The 20,530-nt window shown below is 42.7% G+C and overlaps 1 protein-coding gene across 1 annotated transcript in view; it reads right to left on the reverse strand.

Moving 5' to 3' along the window:
* cacnb1 (calcium channel, voltage-dependent, beta 1 subunit) overlaps positions 1-20,530 on the reverse strand; it is a gene marked incomplete at its 3' end in the record, with an annotated part of 93,896 nt that overhangs the window by 71,187 nt on the left and 2,179 nt on the right. Inside the window, 1 exon segment of the mRNA XM_084329917.1 lies at positions 6,411-6,497. Within this exon segment, the coding sequence (XP_084186043.1) occupies positions 6,411-6,497 (87 nt within the window).

Genomic DNA, 20,530 nt, shown 5'->3' on the forward strand with positions numbered 1-20,530 from the left:
TGCCCACTTTTCCTCGTGCTTTAGGGTGTACTTCCACATTCATGTGAAAGATGGGGCAGAGAAGCATCCGCTCGTCCAGAGAATCCCGGGTTCAACCAGGTCTCGGTCGCGGCCCACTAGGTTGACCATCATGGGGGTCAGACCAAGATCCTCCGTCCGCCGCTTAAGAAGCCGAGCAGAGGACCCCAATCTGGGGCCGGCCTTCGTAAATTGTCAGCTAGCCCCCATAGCACTAACAGACAACTAGCGCTCGCAAGCAAAACAGTACTCACCCAGCACGGAAGCAAACCGGCTTCTCACAACAACCGGTGCCTCCCACAGTCCAGCTGTATGACCGGAGGGTCAATACCCATCCAGCCGCAGCAAGGAGGACTGCATGTGGGGAGTATATCAGCGGCGCGAGCCTCTAATACGAAAAAACCGGTGGAGGTCAGAATGATCATCATCTTCCAGACACTCCAGTGACGAAGACAATATCGCCGTATTTTCTCGAAAATAGTGAGAGAAAATAAAGATATAATGTCAACGTATCTCCTTGTCTTCTGTTTTCCTTTCCTCAGATAAATATTTTCTCCACGACAAGTGGGTTATATAACAGGCACTTCCTTGTGGTGAAATTTGAGAAGGAGATGAGTGTGTGGCCCCACCCCTGCTTATATAGGTAGCAGATGGGGGTGTGGTCAGACGGATGTTGGTATGTAAAGGTACATTTTGGAATTCTTCAGTGTATATACGCTGAAGCGAGATATATGCAATATGACGCTGAGCGGAAGCTAGCATGATACAGAACCTTCTGTAGTGTGGTAGTGAAATGTTAACCTTCTGTAGTGTGGTAGTGAAAGGGTTAACCCTTTGTAGTGTGGTAGTGAAAGGGTTAACCCTTTGTAGTGTGGTAGTGAAAGCGTTAAGCATGTGGAATTGGTGGAACTATTAACACTTTGAGTGCCAGCGACGAGATAACTCGTTAGTTCATGCCAACCGCTGAGTGCCAGCCGACAAGATATCTCGTTTTTAATTGTTATTTTATTATTAGCGATTTCCATTCATATTTCATCAATCTAGCCTCACGTTACCAGTGGGGATCTGTCTGAACTCGAATAAGGAAAATACCGCCCCCTATCGTCTCCCGGATGGTAATACACGCATTGGAATGGACTCAATGAAAATGGATGAGAAAAGAAAAATCCGGAATCCACATTTTACTTCTCAGGCAAGTAACCCGAGCTGATCGGACTCATTGTGGACAGTCAGAACAGCGTGGAATATATATTTCCAGTACCCAGCGTTGGATCAATAAACGCGATCGATATTTGGAATGGCGATCAGGAATTGGAATAATCTTTTTGGAGAACATCTGATCTGAGGTAAGGAATCTATTTTACCAGTATTGGGATAATCAGAGCTATTTTCACCTATATATCAGCGTGTGCCATATGTGTGTGTGTGTGCGATCAGGAAATAAGATAATCGATTTTTCAGCCCGCTTCTATAGCGTGCATAAGTATACATATACTATCGATAATCTAGCGTTTATTTGAAAACTATTCATAAATAGGCCGAAAAATTACAACGTGTTTTGTGTATTCCAGTGTATTCCAGTAAAGGGCGTTTATCACAGAATCTTCTGAAATCTTCTGGAAGTTTCAAGAAACTATAGTGTTTTTCAAAATGGTATAAAACGGAAATGAACCGATTAAAAAACAATCCGTTTCGACGGCCACATTAGACATGCCATAATTTAAGATATAGTTTATGCGTTCGCAAATATGAGAGCTCTATCATTGAAGTGGGTGGTGGCATTCAAGGGGGTAAATAGGAAACGGAGGCCGGCACTGAAAGTGTTAAAAAGAGAGAGATGTGTTACCAAAAGAGAAATGATACAATGAATAATTGTTTCAACCTGAAACTGATGGGTAATCTTCTGTGAAGAAAATTTTTCAACAAAATGTCATTGAATTCACACTGTGTGTGTCCCCCCCCTATACATTTATACTACATACAGGTGTTGGGGTATTCAGGTAAAGTGTGGAAATTGTAGGTGAAAACAAGTAAACATGGTCAAAATTAAACAAAACTGTGTACCTTCATCGTCTGCCTCCACCTTTTAAAATATTTTTTTTAATATTTATTCTTACCGTTTATATATATATCCACATTTGTCTGTACATACCTGCATATAACCCTTTTTACATATCTGTACTATATCTATATCTGTACATATCCCTTACCTACCCTTACTAGTTACGCTGCTGGCCGGTATCACTGTATATATTAACACTACAACTCTGTACATACATCTGATTAGCACTATACTCAGTAGTACTAATTTATATATTTTATCCCCAGTTTAATCACCTGTACATTGTATATTACTATTGCACTTTACTGTTACTTTATTGTACACTTTACATTTGCACTCTGGTTGGAAACTTATTTTCGTTGTACTGTACTTGTGCTGTATAATGACAATGCACAAGTCACGGAAAGCATTCAAACCACCGTGCCTGGAGTGCAGACCTCGGTGCTGCTGAAACTAAACTAGACTGCCACTGTGTGCAGCACACCGACATACATACAAATACTGTAGCATCATCTTCTGTTAGGGTCTCCAGATCAGTGAGGTTGTGAATATAGCGGGCTGTATTCACACCCTGATGAAGACTCTTTAGGAGTCTAAATGTGTTGGTCATTCATGCTTTAATAATGGATTTTTGATTTATAATCAGAGTGCCTCGGATTCTCTTTCAGACTGACAATCTGGAATGCCCTCCAACTGACTGAAGCTGATGATTCTTCCTTCCTTTGCTGCATTTAAAAGTATGATCTCCGACCACTGTGTGTCGACATGTAACTGTTTAAACTGATTTTCTATTGTGTATTCTTATTTATTGTGCCTATGTGTATGGATTTGCTGATAAACTATGTAAGCTTGTTGTCAGGAAAATGAGGGTAACCTCTTACAAGTTGAAATAAATACATTTTAATCCTATAGCTGGGTGGATTCTCGAAAAACAATAGCTCACTTTTATTCTCGGCTGCATTTTAAGTAGACTACAGTTCCCTGTCAATATGACACAGGTGCGTTGATCATTTCTAGCATGTGACAGTGCCCATGCTCTTCAATGAAGTCCCACGTATTTAGTATCAACTTGCCTCTAATCAGTATATATTGAAAAAACATTACATGAATAATCAAGGAACCTCTGTTGTGTTGACAAGCACAGCGCTCCTTCAGAGCCAGCGACAAGAAAAGTCACCATATTGATTTTCATGACTCTGTCAGAATCCAGCGGCGCCTGTGTCTCCTGTGTCTCCCCTACGCCTGTTTTTCTCCTGTCTGTCCCTGTCTGTGTGTTAGCTGAGGGGAGCAGCTTCCTGCAGACCATATATGGGCAGCTTCCTTCCACTCACCTGCTCAACAACCACACCTGTCAGCCATCTTCTCATCAGCCTTGCAGTACATCTATGATCTACCCTGGTTCTTCAGTCACTCTTGGTCAGATCATTAACTCAGCTACTTGGTAGTGATGTTTCAGGCCTCTCTTTAGAAATATTTCTCTACAGATTATTTGTCCGTTTTCCTGTGTTTTTGTGCTTCGCTCATTGTGTTTCTTCTGTCTCAGGATCACTACTGCCTGCCTGCCTGCCTGCCTGCCTTCTCTGATACAGACTCACCACCTCCAACCTTCCCCCGTTTTTTTAAATAAACATATCTTCTATATTACTACAGTGTCCGCCTGGATCTAGGGTCCCCCAGTTCTGCTCTTGACAGACTCTGTGTCATCCGTACAGGGAATCTGCTATGTTGCACAAATGCACAGTGTCTTCAATCTCTGGACATTCTCTGAAGATTTCCATATGGATTCATCCCCAAGGACCCCCGACATATATACGGGAGGGTCTAGCAGCTAGGTTTTCATTGGCTATAGTACACTCACTGCACTGCCCAGCATAAACACCCACTAGCTGTGGGGCTTATGCATAATAAGCATTAACCAACAACCATTCATGTTAAAACCAGCATGCAGTCTTATCTATTTGGGAGGGGTTGTCTTCCCCCTTCATTGGCCTATGCTATAGCTAGCATACTCGTCATCATCATCATCATCATCATCATCATCATCATCATCATCATCATCATCATCATCATCATCATCATCATCATCATCATCATCATCATCATCATCATCATCATCATCATCATCATCATCATCACAATAGGCCTATCAATCATCCTCCTTATCGATTATCAACACAACAGCACAAAACAGTGGTCGTCTGCCTCCTCCATAACAACGACCGTAATTCAAAGGTCTTCACCACTGATCTATATTCCTCAGTCCTGCTGTCTGTCCTTTGATGATCCATGACCTCACCAGCCTTGACGTTCTGCAGTGACTTTGGTCTGCTAAAGTCCCACTGGTTTGAAAAAGCTCAACAAATTCCATTGTCTTCTTGCCATTGTATCCGGTTTCCCACCGCGTGGCTGACAGACGCCGCCATCACACAGTCTGCAGTAGTTCACTCACATCGCTCACTGTATTCAGGCGTCACCACCTGCCTGACCTCGTCGACGTTATTTTCTTCATTTGATTTATATGAATGCCACATTTACCCCAAATTGTCTCCCACGCTTACTTAAACAAGCAATTTATGAGTAACCTTTATGGGAATATAGGCCTACAATAAAATAATAACTGACCACATAACATTGAATCTTACATGGTCTTACACAACATATATTGACACGCTGTTAAAGTGAGAGATTATTATAGTGATGATCCTGTTCCGGCAGGATCCGGCACAAATTAAACTCGCTTGCGCGCACACACGCACACGCACACGCACACACACAGAGAGAGAGAGTTGTTTATGTGCATCATAATTAACAAACATATATCCCCACTGGCATGTATCTGGGTCCAGCTTAACTAGGCTTGCCTAGTCTTGTTCAAGATAAACACGATTAATTAAATTCATGTCTTGATTATAATGGATTTTATTCATTTATCTTTATCACTAATCACATTTTATCACTAAAACAAATAGCACTTTAATTGATAACTGTGATCTAGCAGAGGTAAATGGAAAATATTAACCATATACAGTATGCTGTCTATATTGCTTATGATTGAGATAAAGTTCAGATCTGTTAAATATATTTACACAAATTGTTATGGTTGTGTTGTTGAAATAATCCCAATAATGTTGTGGGTGTTGTGGGTCCACTAGAACAGCTGTTCTCAAACTACGGGTCACGACCCAACGTGGGGTCGCGGGTAGGTGACAGTGGGGTCGCGCATTGGCAAAAAGAATATCAGATAGAATTTTCCACCCTGCAGCTGTGTGTATTTGCCATGTCTCGCGACTCTCGTCCCTTCATCAATGGAGGCCGACACACGTATTCCAATACACATCTCACTACACCCTGCGCATTTATAATCACGGGAGGGGGGTCTGGTCTTTTGTGTGTAACCCAGACTCACAATTGATAGGTTTGTTGTCAGAAGCGGTGCTGGTTGGCCGCGATGAAATGGGCTCTGCCTCTGATCTCGAGGCAGAGTATTCACCTTTGTTAACTCGGAGAAGAAGCACAGATTTTCCTTGCAGACAAAAACAACACATTGGCAGAGAAATGTGCTGATAATGCGCTGGAAACTCCGTTAGTGGCACTCCAGGATAATCAGCAGAGATTTGGGGGTATTTACTCAGCTTGATGGCTTTTTGTAGGAACAGAATGCAGCCAGGAGGCGCTCAATGATCTTTCGTGTGACGAGCTACTGAAAGTCAAGTTCACTGGACACTGGACAGGCCCTCGCAAAGTTCTGGATATCAGTCCGGAACGAGTACCAAGTGTTGTGTAATGCTGTGAAGTGAAGTGTCCCCTTCGCATCAACATACCTCTGTGAGGGCGGATTTTCAGAGTAGAAGCGGATCTCTGCCAAAGCGCACGTGAGCGCATTTTCTTTTCATGTTCTGGCAACATATTTTGCATATATGCCTCGTTTTATAAATGTGTATACAGAAACAATTCCATTGCTTTTGTTGATAATATTCATTCATTTAATTGATAACATAGTGCTGTAATTTCATTTTCGAAACAACGTGCTTTTATTTTGATATTCCTTATCTCCACATTGAAATTACGTGATACATTAAGTGTGGCGTCGCCAAAGAAAAATTCTAAATAAAATGGGGTCGTGGTATAAAAAAGTTTGAGAACCCCTGCACTAGAACATTGGGTGAACACCAAAAACATAAACACCACACAAAGATTAAGTAAGATAACAAGTTGTACTTAAGTGTTTTTGAAAAGTTAATTCACACCAGTTAAGTCTAGTGTGTCAACTTCCATGTCGGACCATCATGTTTTCATATCAGCCCTCGGAGGTCCGAGGCTGGAATGTTACCTGTCGGACAAAGCTGTTGGAGGTGGTGTCAGAGGAGGTGCTCCCATCAGATCGCTTGAAGCGGCTCTTCCTCTTGGCATACTTTCCCTGAGAACAGAGAGAGGAGGAGGAGGAGGAGGAGGAGGAGGAGGAGGAGGAGGAGGAGGAGGAGGAGGAGGAGGAGGAGGAGAGAGAACACCCAAAAGAGATTTACATTTACATTTAGCTGACGCTTTTATCCAAAGCGATTTACAAGTCAGCAGGGTACAAACTCTGGCAGCTAAGGGTAAGTAAGATTGTTCACCAAACAGTGTTGAACTTGAGTGCTACAGTCTTGAGTGCATAGTAGAATAGACTAGGGCTGACCCCTATTAGTAGATTAGTCGACTAATCGGTCGAAAGGAGCCGTAGTCGACTGGCCAACCTCTTAGTCGAATAATAATAATAAAAAATATATATATATATATATATATATATATATATATATATATATATATATATAATATTTTTTTTATCATTCTTTCCAAAAGAAAAGAGGCCTAGAAGCATGGCTAACGCTAATGGCACACATACCAGAGGCTAACTGCCTACGAAAACAGGCACAGAGGCACTGAAAGAGGATTTCACCCATCTAATGAACACACTAGACTAGACAAATATCAAGATGTATCCATCAGTGGACCAATTGCATGCTTTTGCAGAGGACAAGAAGCCTTCAGTCGACTCCTTCAGACATTAAGCACCCCCCACAGCCCAAATGGAATGATAAAAAATATTTTAAAAGAAATATAAAAAATATTATACCCCTTTTTATTTTATTTTTTCGACTAACGGCAAATTTTGGCCAATCATAGTCGACCATCCAAATCCTTAGTCGGGGACAGCCCTAGTATAAACATAATAGTATTAGCATAGTAGGAAGTAATATAGGCAAGGTAGATTCCTTAGTAGTAAAGTGCATAATAAGGTTAGTCGTTTTTTTCTCTCTACATTTCAGATATTGATTGAAGAAGTGTTTTAGTTTTTAGTTGACGGTCAGAAAATGTTGCGGGTTTCGGCTGTCCTGACTGTGGTGGGAAGTTCATTCCAGGAGCGAGGACCGAGAATATGGCGACTTTGCCTCAGTAGTCCACAAATAGGACATTATTTGGGAATAGCAATGTGATAATGAGACACTTGGTGAAGCATTTGTGAAAACCTCAGACCGTGATCCGGCAGAGAGATAAGAGGTTCCAGATTGGAGAGGGAGTTCACTAGAGAGAAACTGTGTTCTCCTCTTCTTAGTCCAGCAGCTCCATGTTAAGCCTCCATTACTTGTCATTATTCATGTCCTGGTGTAGGTTGGGACCCTGTAATCTGATTGGCAGATCCCTGGCAAATGGCCTATCTGGGTTGGGCAGAGGCCTACATTGCATTATGAGCCCACCCTATCCACATCACCATGGCTACGCAATGCAGACTAATCACATTAGTTGGCAATCAGGAGCCCTGGTGGATCAGACTGGCCGTGTCCCTCCTGTGAGTGAGGAAGGGACTGCTGGTTAAGCTAATGGTAGCAAGCAAATAACACATAGTAACAAACAAACACTGCGACTATGAGCACAGACGTGGGCACGTGCACACACAAACGCACACACACATACAGTACGTGCACACACGCGCACACACACTACATGACAATTAATACAGCATGGATTCTGTCACAAATATCCAATAGGAGATATTGCTCAGTGGTATAGAGCATTTGACTCCGGATCAAGATAATAAAATCTGGAAATCCTTCACTCTCTTATCGAATACCACTGAAAATCAAGAGTGCTCTATTATACACAGCAACATATAATGCACAGCAAACTGTGGAATATTGCGCATGTAATCGTTCAGCATGGTAGAAAATACATCTGACAATTTTCTGCCCAAGAGCCATTTTCTCGTCATACACACAATAAGGATCACGCACCATATAAGGAGTAGTGTTCTCCCACACAGCTGCTCCCAGCAAACTAACTGCCCACACACACACACACACACACACACACACACACACACACACACACACACACACACACACACACACACACACGCATACACCCACATACACACATGGTATGCACACTTACACACACACCTTGAATGCACACCTGCGTCAACAATGAACTTCATCAGTCAACCCCTGCATTACTAACCCACTTGAAGCTTTGAACCTGTCTAACCGTCTTCATGGTTAATGGCTCAGTATCCTTAGGAAAATCTTGATCAGAAATCCAGTGATAGATTAACGTCACAATACTGTAGCTCTCATTGTTGCCCTCTGCACCCTTTATAGCTCATTATCATCATCATCAACTGAGATAGGACAGCCAAAGGCTCGCAGAACAGAAGTATGACTCTTATGAAACAGAATTATCTGTTCAGTGAACAGTGCAAACACAGACATCACAGTGGTCAAAAAGACCATTTCCAACCATAATATAAAACACAAAGATAATACACCTAACCAAAAGTGTTTGGTCAGTAACATGGGTCTCCCAGTCCCTCCGCTCTGCAGTAAACACAAAATACATTTTCTGGTATCCCTTCCTACTTCATCCGGAGAGAGAACTCTACACTGCAAAAATTATCTGACAAAAATAAGAAATAAAAACAAATATGAGATTGGAACAAGTAAAATAATCTGCCAGCAAATTAGGCTTGGCAAGATTTCTTTAAATAAGAAAAAATATCTAGGGTTCTCTCTTCTGATTGGAGAAAGTGGGGAGGGATACCAGAACATTTATTTTCTGTTTACTGCAGAGTGGAGAGACTGGGAGACCCATGTTACTGACCAAACACTCTATATCAGTGATGGCTGTCGAAATGTAGAGCTATTTAACACTTGTTTATAAAAAAGAAAAAAGAAAAACCATTTACATCACCTTTAAGAACCTTGTTTCAAACCTGTATCAGACAGACAGTATGAATAGTTTCAACCCTGTGGGGGTTGTCCTCAGCTAAAGAAACTCCTACTGTATCAACTATTCACAGCCTATTCATATAATGTTGTCCACTAATCAGTAATCAGTCTATTATTAGTGACAAATCTATAATTGTGGTACAGTAGCCACATTCTTGTCTTTCAGCAAATTACAATAATCATGTGAAGGGCCTCTTTAAATATAGGGCCTTTAAAACCAGAGGATATTAATTAAACATGTTTGTTAATGACTAATACATCATTCAGTGTGAAACTAACTAGTGTGATGGACTAATAAATCACTGGTTCTCAACTTTATTTTTTATTTTTTTTTATGTCAAGGATCCCCAAATGTATATGTAATAGGCCATAGACCCCTATTTTATGATTGATGAACAATTGTTAAATGAGATTAAGTCCAGAATTCCACAACTGTCTGTGTTGTAAGTGGGGCGATAACAGAGGCGAGAATGAACCCTCACAATAGTCCTTCATATACATTCTCTCATTGGGCTTACTGCTGATTGATTGATTGAATTGATTGATTGATTGAAAACTTTATTAACAGATTGCAGAATGGGTACAATACAGTACAGCTCAATACACAATTGTTAAGGGGATGCAGACCAGAGAAAGACTTTCGTCTTGTTTACACCAGGGTCCCCCATTTTCAATTCACATGCTGGTGACTAAAATAGCAGTTCTATATAATCTAGTATTGTATTGTATTAGATTAGTATTGTAGAGAATTTGTTGTGGAAATTACAATGATGGAAATCGTCTATTCTAAAGCCACACCATTATAAACAACTAAATAGATGTCATATCGCCTTTTGATTTGAATTTAAAAGGAAAATATGTCAAATTGTTATACCGTCAAAGACAAAGAAAATGTGTATCTGTGTAAATGTAACATCACACAGCCATAAGTCGGGGACCAGTTGCTTTTCATTCCTTCATTCCTTGTTCTTTTCATTCCTGATTTAACATTTTAATCATTTAAACTCCTCTGGGTCCTACCAGTGAGTCCAATAATGCAATTACTGTTGTATGGCCTGGCTTTGCTCACATCTACAGCAATCAGAGGAGAGCTGCCAAGGTTTGTGATGATATAAAATAGTCCATCCTTGGTAGCAGGGAAGTGTGGCTATATAAGGGACTAATGGCACCCTAGCTTTTCATGTACTGTAATGTAATGACGCCTAAAAGGAAGATGGCATCTACGGTATGAATACCAGTATGTTGCTTATTATTATTACTACAGACATGCTGTTGTAGCTCACAGGGATTTATCACCTTTGAATCTGATTGAGGGGAAATTTAAGGGTACAATTTTGTGACATGGTTAAGCTTGTATTTAACTTAATTTTGCCTTAAAGCGACAATGTGTCTTTTTCTTTTCTTTTCTTCTATTAATTAATCATGGTCTGGAGTGTGTACAGACAAAATTGAGACCACCGACACATCAATGCAGCACTCGCCTTCGCTGCTGTGGCCTCAAATGGTCTGATGAGACACAACACTAGACTAGAGCCATATGGAATCCGCGATCACGGAATCGCGGACGGAATCACGGAATTGAGCAATAGAAATGGAATCAACTATAAAAAATAAAAAATAAATGACTTTTTTTTCTAATGTTGTGGGACTTGTACAGCACTTTGTTCAACTTTGGCAGTGCTGTAAAGTTTAAACCTTTTTAAATCTTAGACAAACAAAACACTTTGCTTTCATGAAATATTGTAAGCCGTCATTTGAGGCTTTATAAAAGCAGCACAATGAACACAAATCTGTCAGTGCCGAGTCCGACCTCATCTTAAATAACAAACAGCATTGCTTGTTGTAGTTAACAAAGAGAGGCAGAGTTGATTTTGCAAAAATATATATAATTTTTTAATTTTTTTAATAATCGAATTTTATTTTCATATTCGAATCCCATGCCCATCGAACGAAGCTTCGAAGTATTTAAGACAGCCCTATTAAATGGACTGTTATATCTTATTAAATTGTGGACATTTATTCATTCCCACTTATTAGACATTATTTCTGATGGTAAAATGAGCGTACAAAGCAAAATACAGAATTCTGAAATATTAAAACGGAAAAAACGGCATTTGGAAAAAGATTTAATGGAATTTGGAAAAAAATAAAACGGATTTCATATGGCTCTACACTAGACCATGTTTAGTGTTGTGCCTCACCAGACCACTTGAGGCTAGAGGGGGTAAAAAGACACATTGTGGCTTTAAGCAGGTTAAAATGCGAGACAAAATCATTTGTTTTACAGTATATAAGTCAATACCTACCATGTGCTTATTCATCATCTGCTGATTCAAATGCTTAATTTTAGCTAGAGCATGGGCTGTAATGAGCAATATATTCATACCCCAGACATCATCTTGTTATGAAAGTGCCATTACAATATAATAATAATAATTGTAAGACTAGAAGTCTTTATTTGTCATGCAGTTTTTTAACACACACACGCGAGATGGGCGACCCACAGGAACACACACACACATGCACTGAGTCGCCGATGAAATGTCTCTCTGCACTTTTCCCATCCCGTTGTCCTTCCCCCCAAGGGGGAGCAGACATGGGCTGCGGCGTGGGCCGTACCCGGGGACCAAACCAAGTGCTCCTGTCCGTCTTCGTCAAGGACGCCACAGCGTTAGAGATCTGTTGTGCATGTTTTTCCATTGGGTTTATCTTATCGGGGGGAACCCTTGCGAGCACGGGGAGAACATGCAAACTCCACACAGAAAGGCCTGGGAGTAGGATCTCTATTAAATCCATGTAAATGTAAATGATCAAAATCTGTGAGCAAAACCAGGCTACGGTAAATGCATTAGTCTACCCATATAACTCTGTATGATGTACAATAGTGCTGTATATACTGTATATATACATTTATATTTACTGCATATGTAGCCGGTTTGATCTTGTCTGCGTTGTGTTTAAAGTCGATTCGACCCCTGTTAAGGGATCGCCCTGAGTGGGAGTTGAACCCCGGACGCCGGCGTCGCGGGCGGCATCACAGACCACTAAGCAAGAAGTGAATTCACTGCTTGCTTCCGGGTCTGGATGCCTCTGGGGAGTGAGTTTACTTGCAGTACCGCTTACCATCCACAGCCACGTCACTACTTGTGCCCGTGACTGTGGATATACTGCGGTACCTCCGTTACACTCACCCCACTAAACTCACACCACCCAGGGCATCCGGGTCACGGCACCACATGTAGCCGGTTTGATCTTGTCTGCGTTGTGTTTAAAGTCGATTCGACCCCTGTTAAGGGATCGCCCTGAGTGGGAGTTGAACCCCGGACGCCGGCGTCGCGGGCGGCATCACAGACCACTAAGCAAGAAGTGAATTCACTGCTTGCTTCCGGGTCTGGATGCCTCTGGGGAGTGAGTTTACTTGCAGTACCGCTTACCATCCACAGCCACGTCACTACTTGTGCCCGTGACTGTGGATATACTGCGGTACCTCCGTTACACATATATATAATTATTTATACATGTATATCTGTCTGAATATACCTGCATATAATCCTTCTATATACCTACTTATACACCTACATATAACCCATATAACTCTGTATGATAGCATGTACATTAATGCTGTATAATGGAACTTCATAAAAGTCAGACAAAGCTTACCAAAAGCTCAAACAGTGAACTCCAAGCCCACGTGGTTGAACAAAAAATTCAAAGAAACAGACTAAGAAATGACGTAAACACCATGATCAAAACCGCAAAAAGAACGTCATCAATGACAAAACTGAGGAAAACTAAAACAAACCCTGCAAACTTTGGAAATTACTAGAACACATAGTAGCATACTACAAAAACCTAGGGGTCCGCAAAGACGACTTCAAACTGGAAATGGTAACAACAAGTACTCAAAAAACTGAGCGCCCTCCAACCTAACAAGGCCACTGGCCATGACAACATCCCCTCCAAATTCCTCAGAGACTCAGTCGCCACCATCACCCCAGTCATCACACACATAATAAACCTCTCCATAAAACAGGGACATGTCCCCAAGGACTTCAAAATTGTGAGAGTGACCCCCCCTGCACAAAAAGGGCAGCAAATTAGACCCAGGCAACTACCGCCCTGTTTCTATTCTTACCTCCATCTCGAAAGTCATGGAAACAATTTTCTATGAACAGGTCGAAAACTACCTAGCGGAAAAAAATCTAATCTACGAATTCCAATCTGGCTTCAGAACATCCCACTCCACTGACACATGCCTTGTCTATTTGAACAACCACATCAAACAAGAAGTGGACGCGGACCTACGACACTGTCAATCACTCCATTCTGATTGACAAGCTAAAAGCAATTGGTTTTGTCAATTAAGGCTGTCAGTTTATCACGTTAATTAGATTAATTAATTACACAGCAAATTATCGCGTTATGAAAATTAACTAAAAATTAATTAAAAAAATCTATTATTTATTATTATTATTATTATTTTATTTTTCTATCTCATTCATTCCATAAGAACGTAGAATACACTTTTTTTTTTTTTTTTTTAATATTGGCTATTTGCATGTTCTTGGTATCTGATTCTAGGGACATCTATGGATCTCAGGGAATGTATTCCCAGTGTCAGAAATACTGTGTCTACAGGGCCTATATAACACCCTGTACATTGAATAAAATGAATCACACCCTACCTAAATTGTGCTGGCATGGGTGTGGAGTAGAGGGTACGCTCATGCACTTGCTGTGGCACTGCCCGCTTGTTAGGACATTTTGGTTGGACATTGCTGAGGACCTGTCAGTTACTCTCCAAATTGACATTAATCCTTGCCCTATAATGTGTATATTGGGTGTAAAAATGGACACTGCTCAAGCAAAGATTGTAAATAATACTGTAGCACTGGCTTTTCTAGCATGCAAACGGATTATTTTAATGAACTGGAAAGAACGCAAACCGAACTGCTTCAGTATGGAGAACTGGCGCAAGGACTTCATGGACTTGCTATCGATGGAACAGGCTGCTCTGTCTCTTCAAGAGAGTGATAGGCCCGATGGCCTTCAAGGTCCCCTGAACTTTATTAGATCACTATCTGGAATAAGTTTGTCTACTGAACCTTTGTAACGCTCTGCAACCCCCCCCCCCCCCCTCGCCCCTTGTTGTTATTGTTATTATTATCATTTCTTGTCTTGTCTTGTCGTGTATGTATTGTCTTGTTTGAGAAAAATAAAAAACTTTAAATATCAAAAAAAAAAAATACTGTGTCTGTTACTAGGCTTGAGTCAATTGTAATGAACCAAATGAGAATTTGTTTATTTTTGACTGTGAATAAAACCATGCTAAAATTAACCAGACCTGAAAAATCTAAGCAAATGAATAAATGGAAGATGATTAAACAGAAGGTTTTTGTAGATACAGTACTGAATTCTGCCATCCGGACACATGCAATTTGAAATATGATTATAGAATATAGAATATATCAGGCCTAAAATGGTTATGCGATTAAAATGCGATTAATTAGATTAATTAATTACAAATCCTGGATGCAATCCTACCTGGAGGGGAGAGAACAGATGGTGGAGGTAAACGGTACTCTATCCCCCCCCCCCCCTCACAGTGAGCTGTGGTGTTCCACAAGGAAGCATACTAGGACCGCTACTGTTCCTAATTTATGCAAATGACATGTCGTCAGCTTGTGACTGCAACTTGTTCTTGTTCGCGGATGACTCAGCCCTGCTGGTCTCTGACAAGAACAAATTACAGGTTGAAAAAACCCTCAGCTCAGAACTCGGCAGAATCTGCACCTGGCTAGCTGATAACAAACTATCATTACACCTGGGTAAAACAGAGTCCATTCTCTTCGGATCAAATAACAAACTCAGCAAGACCGACGGCTTCTCAGTTACGAGTGGGTGACAATATTGTCACAAGGAAAGATTAAATTACATAGCTGGGTTCCATCCTAGAGGCAAATCTTTCCTGTGACAAAATGGCATCCAATGTAATCAAAAAAGTCAACCAACGAACTAGATTCTTATACCCGATCTCCTCTCTGGTAAACAAGAATACCCTGAAGACTCTGGCAGGAGCACTCATTCAAGGGTACTACGACTATACTTGCACCTCATGGTACCAAAGCACATCAAAGGCGCTAAAAACAAGATTACAAACATCACAAAACAAACTGGTCAGACTACTACTTGACCTTACTCCTAGAACCCACGTAGATGACAGAGTACAGCAACTTGCAATGGGCCTGGTCTACAAGATACACTACACCACACAGGTACCCATGTAGTACTGTATATTTGCATATCGTATATGTCACAAATGGTGCGAGGGGGCTGTAGAATGGCAACATTGACTCCGATGTTCCATCATAATACTTGCTCTGTCTGAAGCTTTGAGGTTAAAGATTCATATTTTTTTAGGACACTAAAAAGGTGGATGCAATAAAGGGTCACAAATGCGTGCGTCTGTTTATGTGTCTGGGCTGTGTTTCTATGGCTCCGGGATGAGGAGAGTTCTCCACAGTAAAGGGCAGAGAAATGCCAGAGGAAGTGAGGAGCGCGGGCTTCCTGTTGGTAAACAACTGTGGAGGCTAAGTGGGTAATTAAAGAGGGGGGCGTCTTCCACCCGAGGAGCGGACGGCGTCACCGTAGACGCACTTCAAAACAAAACATCCCGTATAATACACAATTCTGCTCACAGAGTTCGGCTCTCTGTCTGTTGTCGAGGAACAAACGCAATCTCAGATCTGAGTTATACCGTCCCTCCTGCCTATAGAACCCGATTCCAATCAGCTCAGCATTGCCTGGCTTACGATTCGTCTCTCTCTCCCCGCTCCACGTCGTCGGATCGTTCGATGCTGGGAGAGACCCGGGCGTCTGACAGACCCTTCCCTCCAGGATATTAGAAGGTGCCTGCCTCTCTTGCTCGTGTCTTCGCGGCCGGGTTATAAATATGTATGCCAGCGTGACCCGCTGCGGGTCTGCATGAACTTCATATCTAATTGATCTGAGTGCAACAAACAAACCCGTTCCCCGCTGAACGGCACGTGGAGGGGGTCCATCTGTCTTTCACCAGAGCCCCACGCGGGATAAGGATCTGACTGGTGAGAACAGGACAGGAAGAGGTGCGATAGGGGGAGAGGAGCATTAGAGACAAAGTGACGTTCGGAGCGAAGAAAGCGGACGATGAAGAATATGATGGAGGGGGGATGAAATAAAGGAGAAGGTGATGGAAAGGGGGTGGGAGTGAGGAGGCTAGGGAGCAGGATGCATACTTGGCACGGCTTCAGGCACTCTATGTGTGTGTGTGTGTGTGTGTGTGTGTGTGTGTGTGTGTGTGTGTGTGTGTGTGTGTGTGTGTGTGTGTGTGTGTGTGTGTGTGTGCGCGTGTCTAATGCGTGTGTAATGCGTGCATGCATGCAATGGTTTTTTCTGATGGAGACAATGATGAAGCTCAGTGTGGGTGTATTTGTTCTGAACAAGCCCCCCCCCCATTTGAATTATTATGACTAATCATACCCACACATCCAGTGATATCATACAGCTGCTAAAAAAGCTATTTGTAGCCATGAAATAGTCACACCGTCTGAAGTCAAACACCAAAGCATGAAACGAGTAACATAATGCCGGCAGGATATTCAATAATCAATGAAATGTGATGAAGTGCATCTTGAGAGTAAAATGTAGGCAGACCTGTCAAAAGATGTCTCTGGTCATAGCTCCCGACACGATGAGAGATGCTGAGAGATTCTGAGAGATGCTGTAAGGCTGGCAATATCGACTAGTCAAAGGCAAACTAATCACTCAATGGTGTTGTTGACACGGGTCCGAGTGGCAAACAATTACTGTCCAAGTCAAGTGTGGAAAAGGCGTGGACTCCATCTCATGTTAATAAAACTCTCCTGTAAAGGGACTTTGGCGTCCACCGTGGATCTCCACCCCACTCTCATCTGCGCAATGGTTTTAGGCATATCGGGGAGGTCCCGGTCTTATTTCGCTCGTCAAGCATGGAGCGCCTCCATGCTTCCTCTTTCCCTGTGGGTTGTAGTCCAGAGCCTGTTAGTTGTCTCCTTTCTAAATGTATGCCCGATCCATCTCCGCTTTCTCCTTTTGATTTCAATGTTGATTTGCTCCTGGTTTGTCCGTTTCCACAGATCTACATTTTGTTATTTTTGGGCCACTACTTTTGAATAAACACTTGCAGTTTGTTGTTGGTGATTGTTTTTGTGGCTCCATAGATGCTCATGTCTACTGCGACAGGTGCTTGGGTCTCACGAGTCCCCCTCTCCGCCTCGACTCCTCAGACAATGACCCTTTTGTTGCTGGTGGCACCTTAGACAGCACCCCTCCGTTCTGTGATGTCGTCGATGAGGAAGGTTATCAGCTGGATTCCACCAGCCCCCTATCCGCTTCTGGTGCCCCGCCCATGTGACTGCCACGCCAGGACTTCCCTAGGCTCATCCAGGCTGTGGTTGCAGTGGCTAATGGGATTCCCCTTCCCAGCCCCCCACCCCTCCCTGAACCCGATGGCATGGTAGGTGAGTATTACCGCCCTAAACCATCCACCCGGCAGCCTTTCCTGTGCCCTAGGTTCTTGCCCATCGATCCCTACACTGACAACGCAGGGACCACAGACCGCAGATGAAAACAGTGGCTCAACAGCTCACCGACCAGGCAAAACTTAGAGTGTGGCTGCTGCCAACAACATAGCATTTCTCTCCTACTAACTGGCGTCCTTGGTGGTGGGAAAAGAGACGCTCAACTATGAAGAAATGGAGAACCTGACCAAGACCTCTGGTGCCAGACGAGGAAGCCTCAGTGTTCCACACTGCAGAGATGGAGAGAACCCATCTCTCATTCAGACCTCTTCTATTGTTTCTATTGTGGTCTCCGTTGACATCTGCACTCGTGTTCCAGACGAGAGAGCATTCAGCCTCGACACACCTGGTGACGTCACCCATTCTTTCAACACGGCTCGCAGTCTTCCAAGGATGTGGTGCTTCAGGTCGATGTGGATCAGGCCATCACTCCCCATTGTGAGCTGGTAAACATGGTTTCTCCGTTAGCCAACCCTCTCTTTCCTACAGGGTCCTCCATGGGTGAGGCTGGTTCAGAACTAGCTCATAACGGTAGCGACCCAGATGTCTTGACAACATGTTCATCCAGCTTACCTCAACTCAAGGCTCGCCCACTAACCAAATACTACACAGTATGGCGAGAAAAGTGTCCCCTGTCAGAATGGCTAGACAGGTCACTGAAGGTGGGACACCCCTTACAATTTGCGGCCCCCTACCGTCCACTCTCGGGTGCGAGTCAGACTGTGCTGTCAGACACGGCAGCAGTGCCATCCCTCTCTACCAAGATTCAGACGCTGCTTTCGAAACAAAAACTTATTTCCAATGTCCCTCCACAGGACGGCACAAGGGATTTACTCCCGATATAAGAAAACAGGGGGTGTGAGGCCTGTTCTGGATCCCTCGTCACTCAATCGGCTGATTGCAGTGAAAACGTCCAGAACGCTCACAGTAAAGACCCTGTTATGATCTGTCAGACCAGCAAGACGGATTCACGTCTATAGAGTTGAAAGATGCCTGGTTTCATGTTCCCATCTTCCCACCACACAGGAAAGTAATTTCCGATTCGCCTATCGAGGGACAGCTTACGAATATCTGAGGATCCCGTTCAGATACTCTCTGGCACCCCCGTTTTCACAAAGTGTGCGAAGACGGCACTCAAACCTGGAAATGCGCCACCAGGGCATGAGAATTTTATTCTACCTGGACAACATTCTGGTTCTCAGTCAGACAGCCAAACCAGACTACCGGTGGCCATCAACCGGGAAAAGAGTGCTCTTATCACGGACACATCCCTGATAGGCTGGGGAGGGACAACATGTCTGTCTAATGCAATAGGAGACAGATGGACATTGCTGCTCAATGTGCTGGAGTTCAGAGCAGTGTGGCTAGTGCTCAAGCAGTTTCACAGCCGACTGAGCCAAACAACACCTGTCCCATTGGCTGTGTAAGGAGATCTCTCACTGTTACACCCAAGTCGGACAGGCGCCACCGGTCGGCATCAGAACCCATGTGTGTGTGAAATGCGTGCAGCAGCTTCTTGGTCTTCTCCATGCCCTTTTATCAGATTCAATCTGCTGGACGTGTGGGAGAATTCTCTCTCACACTCCGTCCTCAGCCCAGGAGCCCCTCCTCATCACTCCAGCTCTTGCTAGAATGAAAAGCCTCCCATCTCCAGATGAGGTTATTTGTGTTTTTATGCACTGAAATGTCTGTCTTCTCCCCTTTGTGGTTATAATTCCTAACTCCCACACTGTGTCACCAGGCTTTTTTTCTTTTTTTTCTGTAAACTCTCTCTTCTTAAGAGAGATAAACAAATTTATTCTTGGGATCAGCATTTTTACACATCAGGAAAGCAGTTTTTCCTCCTTCTCTCCTGTTACAATTCGCAACCTGCATTGTAGGCTACCCTGCTTTTCACCCCTACTGGTGTCTTAACCTCATGATATCACCTTTTAGGCTTATTTGGTTTTATCCTAGCCTCCCTCATAGGCTTTTCTGGTCAACCATTCTCTTTCTGTCCTCTTCGTTAGTTCTGGCGTTGTGTTTTTTACGCACTGGAGATCCCAGACCATCTTAAGGCTATAACCTATTCTAGTAGTAGAAAAGACTCACGCACATCCAAAGTATAGTTACATATCAAATAGATATGTAAGGTTGTGGAAAAAAAGTCAGCACACCGTCTGCCGTGTTCCCAAGTTTAATGGTGTTAAAGTGAATTAAACTTGGGAACACGGCAGACGGTGTGCTGACTTATAACCTATTCTACCCAAGGTATTTTTGCACTATATAAACTCCTTCCCCTTGCTTCTCCTTTTAGGTCTAAGCAGAGGCATGCATTTTTTTTTTACTATCACGTCCTTTTAGGGTGCATTGATCACGGCTCTGCATCACTTCGTCTTAATCCAATAGGTGAAGCAAGATGCGTACCAGCATGGAATAATGATAGAAGACAGAATACACTATTGGAATTATAGACTTGTGATTACATCAATCATTTGTTTTTAAATGCTGTAGTTTTCATGTTTTGAAACGTTTATTCATAGCTATAATGAAAACAAAGATGGTGGCAAAAACTAAAGAGAATGATCCTGGAATGACACAAATGTCAAAGT

The sequence above is a fragment of the Notolepis coatsorum genome (assembly GCF_963971535.1).
Source record: "Notolepis coatsorum genome assembly, chromosome: 14".
Lineage (NCBI taxonomy): Eukaryota > Metazoa > Chordata > Actinopteri > Aulopiformes > Paralepididae > Notolepis > Notolepis coatsorum.